General features: G+C 39.7%; 1 protein-coding gene across 6 annotated transcripts in view; it reads right to left on the minus strand.

Moving 5' to 3' along the window:
* ZDHHC8 (zinc finger DHHC-type palmitoyltransferase 8) overlaps window positions 1–15,968 on the minus strand; it is a 130,048-nt gene that overhangs the window by 44,899 nt on the left and 69,181 nt on the right. Inside the window, exons 2-4 of one of the 6 annotated variants that reach the window (XM_069794992.1) lie at window positions 13,201–13,257; window positions 13,084–13,111; window positions 12,364–12,555 (exon numbers count right to left, since the gene is read on the minus strand). The exons of 3 other annotated variants lie outside the window; for them this stretch is intronic. Coding sequence is in view for 1 of the 3 variants with exons in the window: in XM_069794991.1 (XP_069651092.1) it covers window positions 13,084–13,109 (26 nt within the window). In the remaining 2 variants the exon portion in view is untranslated. The remainder of the gene's footprint in view (window positions 1–12,363; window positions 12,556–13,083; window positions 13,112–13,200; window positions 13,258–15,968) is intronic. 2 more of the 6 variants (XM_069794991.1, XM_069794993.1) reach the window with 2 other exon arrangements.

The raw sequence follows: 15,968 nt of genomic DNA on the forward strand, positions 1-15,968 counted from the left end.
GGACTCCAAACGCTCGCCTTCACAAACACGCTTTGAATTGTTCAAATTATGTATAATCTTGTGTTGCTCATTTATGACAGCACAGCCAGCAACAAAGAAAAGAACTTAAAAGTGCTCGGCTCCCTTCAAACAGGAAGAAAGCCCGTGGTGACAGGCTAGAGAATGCGTGACTTGTTTTTCCACCACCCCATGATGCACAGATACCACACCGAGTTCAGGAAACTCCAGCAAAACTCTGGGCACAGGCTCTGAGCTGTTTGCAAGAGAGTTAAATCTCTAGCTCCCTCTCCCCGAGTTAGGAGTACAAATCACAAAAAGCACAACCTCTCTGGAACATCTCTCTTGCAAATTGTTGTAATTTCCCATCCATCTTCAGCTTGGATGACTTCGCCAGGTCCACAGGGGACGCTTTACAGCATTTGTTTTGGATTAAGGGTTCCTAAACTGTGACTCAGGAGACAGAGTAAATGATCTGCAGCTGCCTCACAGAGCCATGTCAAATGGTGAAAGTGCCAATCCCATGTGGCTGTGCTAGTGGGTCCTAAATGAGTTTGAGTCCAGCAGTTACCACCTGATCTAAAAATTTTAGGAATCAATGACTATGTCGAGTTGATTTGCAGACTGATAAAAATGTGAAAGATTTGTTGGATAACCTCTATTGAAAAGGACATGGTTTGTTCAGGCATTGTTTTTTTTTTAACTAGTAAAGTTGTTGGCTGAACAAACCAACACAACATTTTTTTCTATGAATGAAATCCATTGTTTGTCATTTGCTTTTGTGTTGAAAGTTACTTCTAACACCACACCTTGCTTTGTGTGCATACAATATTACAAATGGTTGTGTTTGGCTTGACAACTAGTCTAACTGCTGCGTGACTCCACAGAAATTAGCAAAGGCAAACAAGCAAAATAAGAACTGCATCCTCTGGATCAAAAAGAGTTTGCAGAAAGGACACATTCATTTGCTCATTATTTCTCTAGCAACTTCTGAATTTTGGAAATTTCTAGATTTTTCAGTAGGCACAAAGTTCTTTTTCTAGTAAATAGGAAAGGCATGTTTTACATTTGTCTTTTATGATGGCATTTTCTGTATATTCAGTGAAAGGCAACCATACAGCACCATAATAATGTGTTACTTTACCTTCCCCTCAATTTTCAGCTTCCATACTGTCACACTTTAGTCAGTCAGTTGTTGCTAAGTTGTCTCCAGTGCTATAGGAACTTCCTCTATCATACCACTCACGAGTGGAGGCTAGACTGTGAGAGTCACCTTGAAATGTTTTGCTCCTTAAGCATGCCCTTTCTGCAGAGTGGATACAACCTTACAGGTGGATGCTGCCAGCCAGTATTGGGTAATTAACTGCAGTCTGGTAGAAAAATTGCATTAGCATAGCCAAGCCTAACATTGATCTACTAGATCAGTGCAAATCTGCAATGCAGATGCAGAAGCCTATTTAGCCAGTTCACTTAAGTATTTTAAGTTCAATAACTGAAGCAACTCTACCAGTTAGCTGCTCAGCACCTTCCACACTGTGGCAGATTCTTCATAATCTACCATAATTCTTGGTCACCATGTGGTCTGTGTGTTGAAACACTGTTGTTTGAAACAATAAAAGCGGTTGTGCCTGCAGTGTTTGCAGACCACTGAGATACTCCCTACACAGGAACTAAATAAGCATAAAGAAACACAGTGCTGTCGGTGTTATAATCATTTAGTGTGACCTCATCTCCTACCATCACAGCTGTGTGAGAAGAAAATGGTTCAAGCGAAGATTTGTGCTCAGCCTCCAGATACTCCCAGTTATGCTCTGTCTTACTGTGGCTGCGAACTTTGGCCCTTCAAAGCTTTTGCAACCAATAGCTGCAACTCCGCTGTGTCAGGCTCCAGGTCCATTCCATATTTACATTTAAGCCAAATCACAACACTTACAATGTGGACTTTGAAATTAATTGATGATATAAAATAGCCTAATAGACCAACACTTCTACCTAAGCACAGAGGAGGACAGTGTTTCCTGCGTATTAGTGCATTCCTTCCTTCTGAACAAAGATCTGACATGAACAGGATTGTAGTACTAAGTGCAGGGAATCAAAAAACTACTTGCCAGCTCAGCTGGAATTGAGCACCAGCTGGAGGCAGCCTCCACCCTGGTCAAAAGGGAAGAGAGCAGCCTCACATCTTTGCTTTCTAGAGAGGATGGCCAGCAACACTATCACCAACATCTTGCTGTACCAAATGGCCCCTTCTACAGAGCAGCACATGGAAAGGAAAGCAGGACTTTTACAGCTTTTCCTACAACATCCAATTGCATCAAGGACTGAACTAGTTAAATCCCTGCTCCATGCCAGCTGATAAATTCTGTTCAGAAACCAAGCAAGCATTTTGAAAAAGGTTTGATTAGAGCTGCCTGGGGGCCTGGCAAGATGCACGAAACTTATGTGACCCACTTATATAGCTGATCAGAAGCCTTTTTCCAGCAGATGGTGGGATGGTGCATGAGAACAGCCAGTGAAATTTCAGGGGAAAGCTCTCCACAGAATATTCTGTAGTTCGTTGTCTCCAACTTTCATTACCATCACCATGTAGCATCACAACTTTTTGGCGCTCTTGTCTACCAAGAATACTAAAGCTTCCTCATGCAATTCCTCTAACTTTTGCTTTGAACTTGTTTCCTTCAATGGACCTTTTCTGTAACTCCAAAAGACTTTGTATACTATTAATGTTCAGGAACACTCCCTGTGCATAAAGAATTTGCGTGCTATGCAGCAGGAATCTTTTAAAATTTTTCACTTTTGACCAGAAAGGAAGCTCAGAAAGAAGCCCCTGATGGAGCATAAGTGGCAGCAATGGTAAAGTAGGAGTAAAGCGCTACAGCCATGAAAGAGAAAAATAATTTAGTTGGATTGTGAAGTAGATGCTTGGAACATATGTCAAGGCCAGATCAAAACAGCCAATTGTTGCTGTTATCTACTTAATCTTCTGTTGTGTGGAAAACAGAGTTAGGAAATTCTTTTCAGCCAACGCGACTGTCTAAGCCAATGCCCAAGGCAAATAATGCTCTAAACAATAAGGCATTTTGTTTAACTCTGCAATAAATACTAAATTTGCAAAGACAGCTGTTTGGTTGCAGTCTCCTCCTGCAATTTCCAGTCAATACTTCATATCTACATAAATGCATAACCATACCTAATCCCCCCACCCTCAAGCCTTAGCTCCTTGAGAGAGCAAGCATGAGGTTGGAAATGGGGGCTTAAAAGTTTAATCCTTGAAACAAAAAATTAGCCACTTCTTTGAGAGCTGCCACATGGTGTCTATTTGAAAAAGTGGCATTCATTAGGGACACCACAGCACACGAGATCCATTTGTGGATTTTTACTTTGAGTTACTGAAATCTTTTCACAAGATTATCAATCATAGAACAGTTTTATTGCAGAAGGATCCCTAGCAGAAGAAAGAATTGACAGAAGCAGCTCCTGTAAAATGGGCATTAAGAACAACCGCAAGTCAAGGCAGCAACCTGAAACCTTTGCTTTCAAGGGAACCCAGCCTTGACAAACTAACACCAGCATCTGACTGTACCATGCAATGGTCCTTGATCTTTTAGCAGCTATATTATTCATACAGTAGATTAACTGATTATTATTTGCCCTACCTATTGATTGTGAAAAGCTAATAAAATGCAACTTTGGCTGAAAATGGTACATGCAAATCCGTGCCTTTATGCTAAAGATATCAGTAAAATGAGCCAAATCCACAAACAGAAATCTTAATTTAAAGGGACACTATCTTGAAGGTATACTTATCTTCCTGTATATACAGTAACGTTCTATCATCTGTCCTTGGCAGCACAGACCATTAGGAGCATAATACTCATAGGTTACAATATAGACTGTAGAAAGACGGGAGTATATTGATTTAAGTTTTAAAATATTTAATAACCCTCAAAATGCAGGGTTCTGGAAGCTCACATATCCTGCTTTGCCAAGCAGAGAGTTACCCATTCTTGCATTCACACCAAACTCTGCTAAACTTTCCACTCCAAGACCCTTGAATGAAGATGAATGAACATGGTTGGTTGCAGATATAGGAGCAGACAGACTAAGCCTGCCTTTTTCTCCACCACAAGCATTCCTACCTATGACCAGATTTCTGCATGATGGCATAGCACACTAGGGATGCTCACACAGTCACTGCTGAAGACTCCGAGGATAAAAAAGTTTTGAATCTAGCATCATCCCTCTGAAAAAAAAGTCATTTTTTCCTATATGATTCAACGCAAGGCACAACCTCTTGCGTCATTATGTTCAGTAGGATGAGTACAAATCTTTAATGTGATCTAGAAGCTAACTTGCATATCACCAGTCTAAGGCTAAAATAAATACATCCTAATGTAACCACAGACCATTAATGGATTGGATCTATAGCTTGAAAACTCCGGTATTTGACATACTATTGAAACTGCAGATGCTTGAAATGTGTAAGGAAAAAAAGAATGTGACCCCCAGTATAGCTCTTACACCCAGGTGCATCTTGCTTCTTCCTCCCTAATTCTTCACCAGGCACATGGCCGATTCATTGACAAGTGTGTTTTCCCAGTTTGGTTTCCTGGGAGTCTCTATTGGCTGAACATCAAGCCAAATGTTCATTTTGCTATCAACATAGCCAGGGGGCTTAGAGATGCTAGCCAACCCTTGTTCAACTAGTGTTACTGTTTTACAACATGTCATGCTTGGTGATACTGAAAGGAAAAGCCAATAAAAGGAAAAATTAATCTTGTGATTAAACACAACACTTTGGATTGCTGGCTGCTGATGCTGGCACTGTGCCACTCTCTCTGAGGACAGAACAGAACCTGTCTGCTGTCTTCACCAACAAAAGGATTTTTACAAAATAAGGGTCTCTTGCTATGAATGATCAAAATGAGCAGCTTGGCAAAGAGACCTGGCCAATCATCAATTACAGCTTTGTTCTATCCCAACTTAAAGCTGATATTGTCCAGTTCCAGACTGAGAAGATCAAAGTCCTGCTCTTAAAGAATTTCTGCATGTCAGGTAAGTTACAGCTAAATTCACAATATATGGAATTTATAGCAAATTTATAAGAGAATAAGAGTTTGAAAATTTGTTTTTGAGATATTTGCACGTGTCAATGCAGAGTACAGATTGTTTTGAAATCTGAATCCTCGGGGCTTGCTAAGCACCTGCTCCCTCAAAAGCAGGCTTATGTGCCATTGAAAGATTGTGCTGGTCCTTTGGAAAGGGATTAATTCCTTTTCAACTATGAATATTTGCATAGGATACTATGTTAGTTATGCCAAAGTCCTCTTTGATACTTGCACTCAAGCATGAACTGTAGTTTTTGTGATCAGTTATACCATGTTCATTTTTATTCTGGCAAATGTTAAAGTTTAATTTAAACTCTGCTTAGAAGGTCTCCCTTAGGGAAAGTCAGATATGCAAATATACTTAGTGAAAACAAGAAAGCTCATAAGCATGGTCAAATCAGAATGCACTTCTAAATGACTTCTCACCACTATTGTGTTAGAGGAATATGACAGCAACTCCATACTATAAACAGCAGGGTCTTGCCTCTATGTTATTTGTAAGTGGAATTCCCCCTCTTCCAGTCCCGCTCTCTCTCTTTCCACACATTCTTTAGTCGACCGCAAAATCTCATTACTTTATACATGAAGTATTTTCTTGAAGTTTAACAGCATAAGCACTGACTGGACAGTCCTTCCTGGTCCAAAAAGCTATCACCTATGGCAAATCATGTGAATGACCAATATTACTACCATCACCACCAAAACCATCAACCAGACCTTCAAACAAAAACATTTTAAATATGAAGAAATCCAAACCCAAAAGACTCTAATGCCTCTAATTTCTTATTTCAATATGGTTGCTGATGTTACAGTACACCCATTAGTTTTGACAGCATCAAGGCTTCCAAGTGGATCAGTGTGATGAATGATGGTTCATATAAAATAGCTGTCTAAAAATTAGTTCCATCCAGCAGCTGTATACGGCTGTCTCCCAAGAAGCCTGATGACATAGCTGCTTCCCAGTAATAAAAGGTAAAGATACCACTGCTTCCCAAAATAAATGCTATCTTTATGAAAACCTCTCTGTTTGTATGTTTTATTACTTTCAGCCATTCCTAAACTGCATCAAAGGGGACACTGGGAAGTCTCACTAAGAGGGTTGTGAAGACACAAATACTTTGATCATAAGAAACCTTTGACCAAACCTTTGATGATGAATAGCAAAATAACACTTTCTGGAATCAATGTCTCAAGCTTCAAATGGCTGTGGCAGACAAAAATGTTTCCGAGGCATAAATCACATAATCTGAACTGAAGTACAACCTGCTTGTTTGTGTGCTTCCCCTGCAGAAGTAGCCATTAAGAAGCTGTTCTTCAGCTTACCAGGCAGGAAAAACCATGTGTTGATAGAAAAGTTGTGTTACCTAATGCTATGAAACTATAAAAGTGATGAATAGCCCTAATGTTGATGCAGCCGGTGAGAAGATACTGTCAGATCATTAAGCATAGCCAGGTGATTTGTCAGTGTTCAAAGACGTTGAATTTTCTATCTTCCACCTCCTCCCTCAGGCTCCTTGTACATGCACACGTCCTCCAAAGCCATCTTTCATTACCGCCTGAAAATCATCTTTTTCCTTCTCTTCTCCCTATTCACCTTAAAAATCCTCCAGGTTTCCAGGGATGATTTTCAGCTCAATCTCTCCTTTCTCAGAGAGGCTGGGTTTGTGCACAAACATTTATTAGCAAGTTTAGGCTAACACACTGGACTGTGATTATGACATTCAGTGTTCTTAGGAAACCCTTGCTGCTGCAGTAGCTGAATGCAGCCATGCTACATGTGGGCTTTTTTTTTTCCCCCTCTTGTGGCTACATACAATAAATACTGCTTATGTATGCTTTTTACAGAGCAGCAGATTGGTGTTAGATTAATTCTAAAACCTATCTTATCAGATTAGTCTGATTAGCTCATATTTCAGATCTGTTCTGTAAGACATACTAAATGTCTCTCTCCAGTTTAAGTTCTGAGAGAAGCAGCAGTGAATTCTCAAATGTATCGTAACAGAGAAACAATGCTCCTACTAAAAAAAATACGCAGAAGTGAGATGCACCAAGGCCATGACAAATGGAAATAGTAAAAGTACAAAGAAGCATCAGGAAAGCTCCTCCTGTAATACTCTACCGTGACCAATGTGCCTATGACTTTGCTAAGTAGCACTGCAGATCACATCGAGGTTTTTTACTTATGTAAGCAATTCTGCTTGGGCCAGAATGACTGTGCATATGAGCAACCTGCCAGGGATGTTTTCAGCTAAAGAGTTCATGGTCTAATCCCACAGATACAGGTAAGAAGGTAAGTGGAGCATTCTTCATGTTCACAGCGTGAATGCTCTCCTGACTAAATCATAATGCTTGAACTGAAACATCTCACAGGGAACAAGAGGAATAGACACAAAAATTATAGTGTGAGAAAAGGATCTTCAAAAACACAATGCAGAGAAAGCATTTTTCACACTTGTGCAACTAAGATAACTTCTACTGGAAAAATCCACTCCTGCTGTAGGCTAATATTTTGCATACAGTGAACATAACCATGAACAAGGAGATCTCAACTATGACACAGAGAAAAGCAGATACCTTTACGTTCTCAAACAAAGCTAACTTTTGACCTGCTAGGGGAGGAGTGGAGACACAGCAACCTCATTTTTTTCTCAAGGGACAGCTCTCCTGTAATTCATCAGCAGCTCTGCACTGCATTAATCTTACTTTGCAAATGCTCCACAACATGGACTGTCTGGGCTTCAGGACAGTAGAAAAAAATCAAGTGGAAACCGCCTATGTTTGCTTGACACCTCATTTTCAGGACACTTGTCATCTTGGTGTTAACAATGCAATGGCAGTTCTACTGTGGAACAAATTCCTTATAAATATGGATTTACAAAACTGAAATGCCTAGGTAATAAATACAGTTGAGAGACACAAACCCACAAGTAGGATCATATTTAAGACTGGCTGCAAAATGTGACCAGACTGACAGCATACAACTCTTCTTAACTTCTTTATAAATCTCAAATATGAAAAATATGCATTTAAATAATACAGCAAAGGACAAAAGTAGTATTAGAAGACTCAAATGAATGCAAGTCGCAGATACGTAAATACAGTATTTTATTATTGCACTACATTTTCAGGCTGCATAAATAATTGTACATATATTCTGTGGCTGTACTAAGCCACTGTGACAACTATGACTTTATTGTGGCAACAAAATGCCAAGAAATCCCCCGAGATTTAGCAATATTTTCAGACACCACAATCCTGCAGCTATCTCCACAAGCAATTAAATGAAAATGCTGCACTGCCTCCTGCTAAATTCCAGAAAGCCGTTATCAGGCAATTCAGCCTGCCTAAGAAAAACATTGAAGATGTATAACCAGTGACTGACAACTGCCAATCAGCTGTAAAATACTCCCTGCAACTTCTTGAAGTGGTTCAGATAGGCTTGCAAGAGAAATACTACGCTGTATTCCCCTGCAAATGTGAAAAGCAACCTCCAAATAGGTCAATCTTCCTGAAAAGGAAACGTATATTCTTCATGAGGAAAAAAATTGCAGTTGTGGAAGATGCCAGACTGCTTTGCACTTTCTGTACGAACCCTTCCTGCCCCCCCCACCGCATACAGAGAAACTAAGCCATGCTGCATCGAGCACAGCAGCAGCCACTAAGAATATCCCAAAGGGGAAATACTCAGCAGAGTCCAGTCAGGCACCCAGTCTGTTGCTATCAACTACTTGCTTGGCTGGAGGAGCAGGGAGGCTTGCAGCTGGCTAAGACATGCCAGTGCTGGCATACTGAAAGGCCCTGGGAAGGGAACAGAAAGGATGTAGATGTTTCCCAGGGAGTAAAGGCAAAAAAAAAGCAGCTTGAACTGACTGCCTTGGATTAAGTACGTAAAGATAATAAGTGAAAACAGAGGGAGATACTGAACGTAGAAGAGAGACCAGCAAGGAAAAAGTACAGAGGACAGAAAGGAAAACAAGAGTAAAGGAGGTAGCAGAAAGTGTTGCAAGAAAACAGTAAGTCCGTTTTCCATGGTAGTGACATACTGAAGAGAGTAGGGGTATTTTTTGTTCCAGCAGTTGCTTTAAGAGAGACAATTCCTCCACCTTCATTCCCTCTAGTGCGATTCTCACTCAATCAGCCCACAGTAAAAATCCCTGCCTCAGAAGGACTACTGACAACCAACTAAGCTTGTCTCTAGAATAAAGCAGGGTGCTGAACATAGAAAGTCTTGGCATCACACAAGGTTGGTCACTGAATGCTGCTAGGATGAAATCTAGTACATCCTTGAGCTCAAAGCTACCAAGGGCACTTCCACAGTAAACTTACCACCATTTCAGTGGTCAAGGTCAGAATCACAGATGAGTCTCTGAATCATCAATATAGTCTTTAGCTCCTATAGGTTACTCATGCAAAAAAGGGTAACGAGTAGTTGCAAAGTTTGGAGCTTTTTTTTTTTTTTTTGGGGGGGGGGGGAGTGTTTCTTGTCTGGTTTTGTGTCTTTGTCCACTATGAGCTGGGCTAAGATTAAATAGTTGATAGCTATGCTTTGTCATTCCGGAGCTGGAACACACAGAGATGCAGCCTGTATGCAGCATGTGTGTGACAGTCTCTTCCTCAGGTTGTTCAGAGAACTACTGTGTCTACCAAAGGACATGCTATGCAGGAATCTGACACACAGGAATTGATTTTAACACATTATTCAGGATCTTGCCTGTTTTCATCATGCTTTTGTATTACAAGCAAAATCACTTTCTGAAACTATTAAAGGACCTGGCATCAAATAAAGCAGAGCCTGAAATTCCTGCCTGGAGGGTCTATGCTACAGCATTTGTAGACTCAATCAAAAGGCAAAGTTTGCTGAGAGACAGCCAGACTTTTAAACTTCATTTGCTCATGCTGCACCAGAAGCATCCAGCACTAATACAATTCTAGCAAACATAGCAATCATTTGTTCTGCTTGACAAAGGTCACCAGACATCAGCTTGAATCTCCCACTGAAGTCCGTTCACCAAATTCTGCTTTCAGTGGCAGAACCAAAGACTTACTTCACAATGAGCTGGGCCTCATTTTTTATGATGAGCAGTCAGGAACGTTATGCCTTTCTTATACTCTGCAATTTTAAATTTCCAGGGTATAATCCTGAAAACAAGGATTAAATTTAATATGCTTTGAGTTCACATGATCTCATTGCAGGATGAGATGATTCTAGACAGACTATGCACAACTGTATGCTAAAAGTACTCAGAGGCCCAGTGTGTGACAACTCTGCACATAACTTAGCAATTCTGCCTGGAAAGGAGGGTTTGTATAATTTTACTCAAAGAACCTTTTGATTTTAGTCTTAGTCAAAACCCAAAGCAAGTGGCAAACTGAACACTGAAGTAGCCCACTACTTAATGGCAACTCCCCTTAAAACTATTAGATTTTATTCTGGGGCACAAAAAAGGTACACAGTTTTAAATAACCTTAAGTTGGTCTCTTCTACTATAGCAAGGTATCAACTTGCTCTTATGTTGCAGTAGGATTTGCAAGGTAACAGCAAGTTGATACCATATCTAATTCCACAAGAGCAGAGGTATGTGGCTTGTGTGTTTTAATCTATACATGGACATTTCCAACTTTCAAAGGGGAAAATGTGATTTAAGCAGAAGATCGTCTGCCAAATTCCTCAAACAATTACAGATGTTTCTTACATGTCAACCTAAGAAGGCTGACTGCTGAAACCTAGACTTATCCAAACCACTACAATTTCCTCTACAAGCCATTTGTCTCGAGTAGAAGGACAAGAGGAGATCTAGATTTATGGATCACGACACAAACTTATAAATCTTTGCTCTTAGTTTATGATTTAAAAAACATTTAAGTATGGAGTTTGTCAACCAAAGTAGCTTTTGGTCCTTTAATCATGTGTTCCAGCTTAATGGAGCAGAAGCAGCACTTGTGTTTCCCTGCCTTAATGTACGCTTACTGTTTTTGTTTAATGCCAGTATCCGCAGCAAGAAAGCATGTAACCAAACTTGCAGAATACTGGAAATGCAGCTAACTCCACAGCGGGGAATAGCCCAGCTGAGGTACCTTTTCTTCCCAGCCTTAACACTTTTCAAGCCTGTAGGGTTCCCCGCACACCAGAAGGCATTGCTGCTGGCACACCAACTATCGCTTCTCCAACCTCATAAAGACATTGCCTGGCAGGAACAGAATGGCTATTTACAACCCACCTGTCCAACACACAGGGTCTGTAGCGTGTACCAGTGCCACTCAGAATAGAGGATGGGTTTTGGTTTTTCAAACAGCTTGTCTTGATAGTTGTGAAGCAACTGCTCTAATGTTCAGTTTCTTATTCTGGATCAAGTTGCCCCCAAATTACTGTTGTTTGACAATTCCAACATACAGAACCTGTCCTCAGCTTCATATAATTTACCAAGGTTTAACCATTTTGGGTGACTACTCTGAACGTATAATTTTCAATCTCTGTCAAATTATTTTTTCAGCTATTTTTTTAAACAAGCAAAAGAAAAACACTTATTGCCCAATTAAATTCTGGTAACTTAATCTTTGTGATACTAATGGCGATGATGTTTTGGGCCTAAAATTTGGCAGGGTGTTGCCACTGACATTTTTTCAAACCAAAACTTTTAATCATATATTATCCCAATTTTTTAAATAGCTTTAGCTGGTTCAAAACACCATTTTTTCAGTGAATGAGCTATTCAAAATCCTAATCAGGGACCCATTTTACTAGGAGCTGTATAAACACAGCTGTTAGGAAGGGTCTGGTGCAGACTGTAACATAATGGTTTGAATTCTATTTGGAGAAGAACCTCACAGTGGCAACTTAAATATGCCAAACATGCTTCTGTGACCCCAAAAAGAAACGTGTTGTGGTTTGATTAAAAAAAAAGTGAAATTTAATACTCAAATACAAAAAATGGAAGGTGGAACCAGAGCAACCATTATTTAAGTTACGTGTATTTGCACAGAAGAGCAACACCACGTGAGTAAGAGAGGAAGAAGAGTAGCCGAGGAGGAAAGACAGCTCTGAGGACAAAGGAGTGAAAACAACCTGATGCAAAACCAGAGCCAATGAGGCCACCTGAGACCTGCTCTGCCTACCAGAGCACTGCTAGCCCTGGCCATTGAAACAACTAAATAACCACTAATCCTGAAGGGAGGCTTCCAGGATTTAGCAGTAAAATGTGGAGGGCTCTTCAAATTGTATTCTGCTTCAGTCAGGTCATTTTCCTTCAAAACTATTCACCGCTTTCAGGGTCCAGCAGAAATCCAGTGTGGAGCCAAAAACAGATGGAAAAATGTTTAACAACAAGCAGACTGACTCAGTGCCCGGAGAAAGCCCAAATGCAATGATTTGCAAATAAGGCACATGGGGCTACAGGTGGAAAGTACTGAGAGGACTGTTTCAGGTGGTTGCTTCCGCAGGCTCCTCTGGATGCTGCAGAAAAAGATCAAATACTGGTTATACACACTTTCCAGTGGTTTTAGTGAGGGGGGTGGGGAATGGGAAGGTTGGTTAGTTTATTTGCTCAATGCTAAATAGCTCTCAGTTCCAGCTACAGACAGTTATAATCCTAGCAATCATTTTATTGTGTCACAGAAACATGTATTTGAGATAGTTTGGCTTTGATTTATTCAGTATATATAACAGTGGCAAGGAGTTTTCAAAAAGGGTTTGCAGTTGGATTGATAGACATGTAATCATTTTGGAAGGCAAGATGAATCACTCAAACTAGTGGGATAACGCAAAAATACACACTGAATTCTCCTTAGCCAAGGAAACAAAGGAATAAATTATAACCTTCTACCTGTACTTTAAGGTAATACAGAAAAAAAAAAAAAAGGACCACAAATTTTGCAAGAGAACTGGCTTCAAAGAATATTTGAATTTCAGATTGAAAGGATTTCTAGGAAAAATGTTTTTTGAATGGATGTGGAATTTGTTTTAAATAACTATGTAGCTTACCTTCTTGCTCGATCTTGAATTCTCATTCCTAGGAGAGAAGAGGAACATATCAGTGTTGTATTGTCAGGCTGAAGCTGGGAGTTGCTGTTAAGAGAATTTGCAAGAATATCTACTTACCCAACTCTGTGCCTCTCAGGTGAGGAAGGTCCCTATAATTTTCATTCTTTTGATCATCTTCAAAAAAAAAAAAAAAGAAAAAAGGGGGCTGCATCTCTGATCACAAATGCTGGTGTCACCCAACTTGAACAATCAGTGTTGGCTGCTGCAGTTGAAATTGGCTATGGCAAAGCAAATCACGTTGCATAGCAGATGACTTAAATCTATTGTCAGTTCCACCTGTACTATACAAAAAGAGGGCAACGTTCATTCAATAACCAGGTTAGGTTGCTTGAGTTTTTCTTTGGGTATTTCTGTTTGTTTCTTAAACTACCAGTTCTGGACAATTTTGTACAGAATAAATAGTTCCCTTCAAAAGTCCCATTATAGACTATGGATTCTTCCCCAAAAATTCTACTTCCACTAAAATTTGCAGTCTTCTCTTGGACTTTCCTTGCTGGCAAGGCAACACATCATTGCCTATTCTTTGGATCATTCTCGCTTCCTTGTTTATAAGAAGCGGTCTGGCCTTCCTAATAGATTGCACCTGTGAGAGATTTGCCCAAACAGCAAAATCACTCCCAGGGAAATAGTTTTTAACCACATTCCTTAATAATGATCTCTGGGATGTACTGCCTGGACTGTGGATTTTAGCATGTTGCTGACTGACAAAATCTTTCTGTGGAATGGAGCCTTTAGTCTCATTATGAGGATCCTTCTTGCTGGGATTGATCTTGATGCTCATTTTCTTTATGCAGAGATTGCTAATTTGGAGAGGGACATCAGGACAGCCAAGGGGAACACCAGGGGTCAAATCAAGGACAGGAGACAGGCCACTTGGTAGGGTAACTACAGATCCCCGTATTTTGCTACAGTATATGATTTGTACACCATGCATTGCATTAAGAAATAAGACACAAAAGCCACAAACTGTGTATTGTGTTCAATTCTGGCAACCTAAGTGGGCTACAAAGTCCAAGGCCATTAGGAGGAAGCCTATACCCTATGCTTGACATATGTTTGTTCTTATACAGCCTCTCTGCGTAATTTTACCCATACACTCCAGTGTTTGCATGGCTCACTTTTCAGAGTTCAGTTTTGGAAGGTACTAACAATCCTGACAGAGGATATCTGATTTCTGTCAAAACACTTATCCAGATTCTCTGACAGGACACAGGACAAGTTCATTCCAGGCATAAACTGACTACAGGAAAGTTTGAAGAGTTTATTTTGCAGCTTTACTAAGAAGATATTGATGAATTTCTGATGCCTTATCACATCTCTTCCACTGCCATGTGGCTGATGTTACTTTGGACCTTTAAGCAAAAAAAAGTTTCAACTGCATTAAAAAGTATGAACGAAGAAATTATTTTTGGTGACCTTAGAGGATTGCTTACATGTCAACTAAATGTCTATAATTACTGATAAGTTCTTATCAGAGGTTGAACTTAATTTTTCTGTTGATTATCCAAAGCCTTGGAGACTACTTAACGTAGTGTTTATTACAGCTACTGACATATATCAGTTTTCTTGAGCCTATAAGGAAATCTTTCTAGGATAGGTGTTGAGTTGGTCAGAAGTGTTTGCTTCACAGTTCTGGAAGCTGAGGACTTCTGCCTTCCCCAGTGCAGTAAAATACAGATCTAAGTTCAAGTTTCTATACTTGCTGTGACAATAGACATTTGTCCTTTCTGTATAATTTTTCTTGCTAGAAGAGTCTTTGCATGCATTCTCTCTCTCTGCTGGGATTATTAAGCTGCTACCTAGCTTTACAGACAACAATATGAGCAAAATTCAAGCCAGTAGTTTAGATATGATGAGACTGCTTTGCTAACAAGATTATTCGGGAGGGTAATGAAGATGTTTGTTCCAGTCTCCACCAGTTAAGAGTAAGTTAAAAGCTTGGAAGCTTCTGTGACGCTCAGCCACTGACAGCACACCCAAAAGTATTAGGGGTGTACGGGCCTTTACAACATAATACCATAAGTGGAAAAGTAAGACCATGTGGCCACAGAAGAGTACCTTGCCATTGTCATAAACTGAGCAGAATCTAGTTTGTTTGATTCTTTAAAGAATTGACCTAAGGAATTAGCTAAATGACTAAGTTATATTATCTCCTGAAGTACAAGAATGAAATTACAGTTGTGACACAGACTGTGTCAAGTTTTGATTTTTCCTTCATTTAAATTCTCTTGCCAAATTTTAATTAAAACATAGTTTACGTTGCACTAATCTTTTTTTCATAGTAGCAGAATACAAAAATAAATGTAAATCACCTCATAGTTCTTAAAATGATGTTAAGCTGGAGCTTAAAAACTTCTCATGTACACCTTGTGACTGATCTTATATTTTGATTTAATTAACAGCAAAGTTATTTTTGGAGAAGTAAATGTTCATTTCCAAATTAAGGAGAAGAAAAGGTTGCTACTAAACAAGCTGCTCTTCTCAGTAATCAAATTTTCCCCATCAAAACTAAAGAATGACCCTTGAATGAATGACCTCTTACATCAAGACTCCAGCAATAACCAGAGATAAACTGACCATTGTCACAACACAGAAAGTGGCAAGTCTCAAGACTTGTCAGATCTGTTTTGCAAAGTGCCTCTGCTGTCCCCATTTCCCATGAACAAATTATTTACCACCCTGTTTCACAAACAGAAAAGGGATGCACTGAGGATTCACTATTAAAAAACTTATCAAGTATGAAGGTAATAGGAATAAATCTACCTTAAAATGTTTGTAGGCTAGCTCCCACAGCTGGGATTTATGCTTTTATGCTGAAAGACCTT

Source organism: Haliaeetus albicilla, chromosome 10 (genome assembly GCF_947461875.1).
Source record: "Haliaeetus albicilla chromosome 10, bHalAlb1.1, whole genome shotgun sequence".
NCBI classification, from domain to species: domain Eukaryota; kingdom Metazoa; phylum Chordata; class Aves; order Accipitriformes; family Accipitridae; genus Haliaeetus; species Haliaeetus albicilla.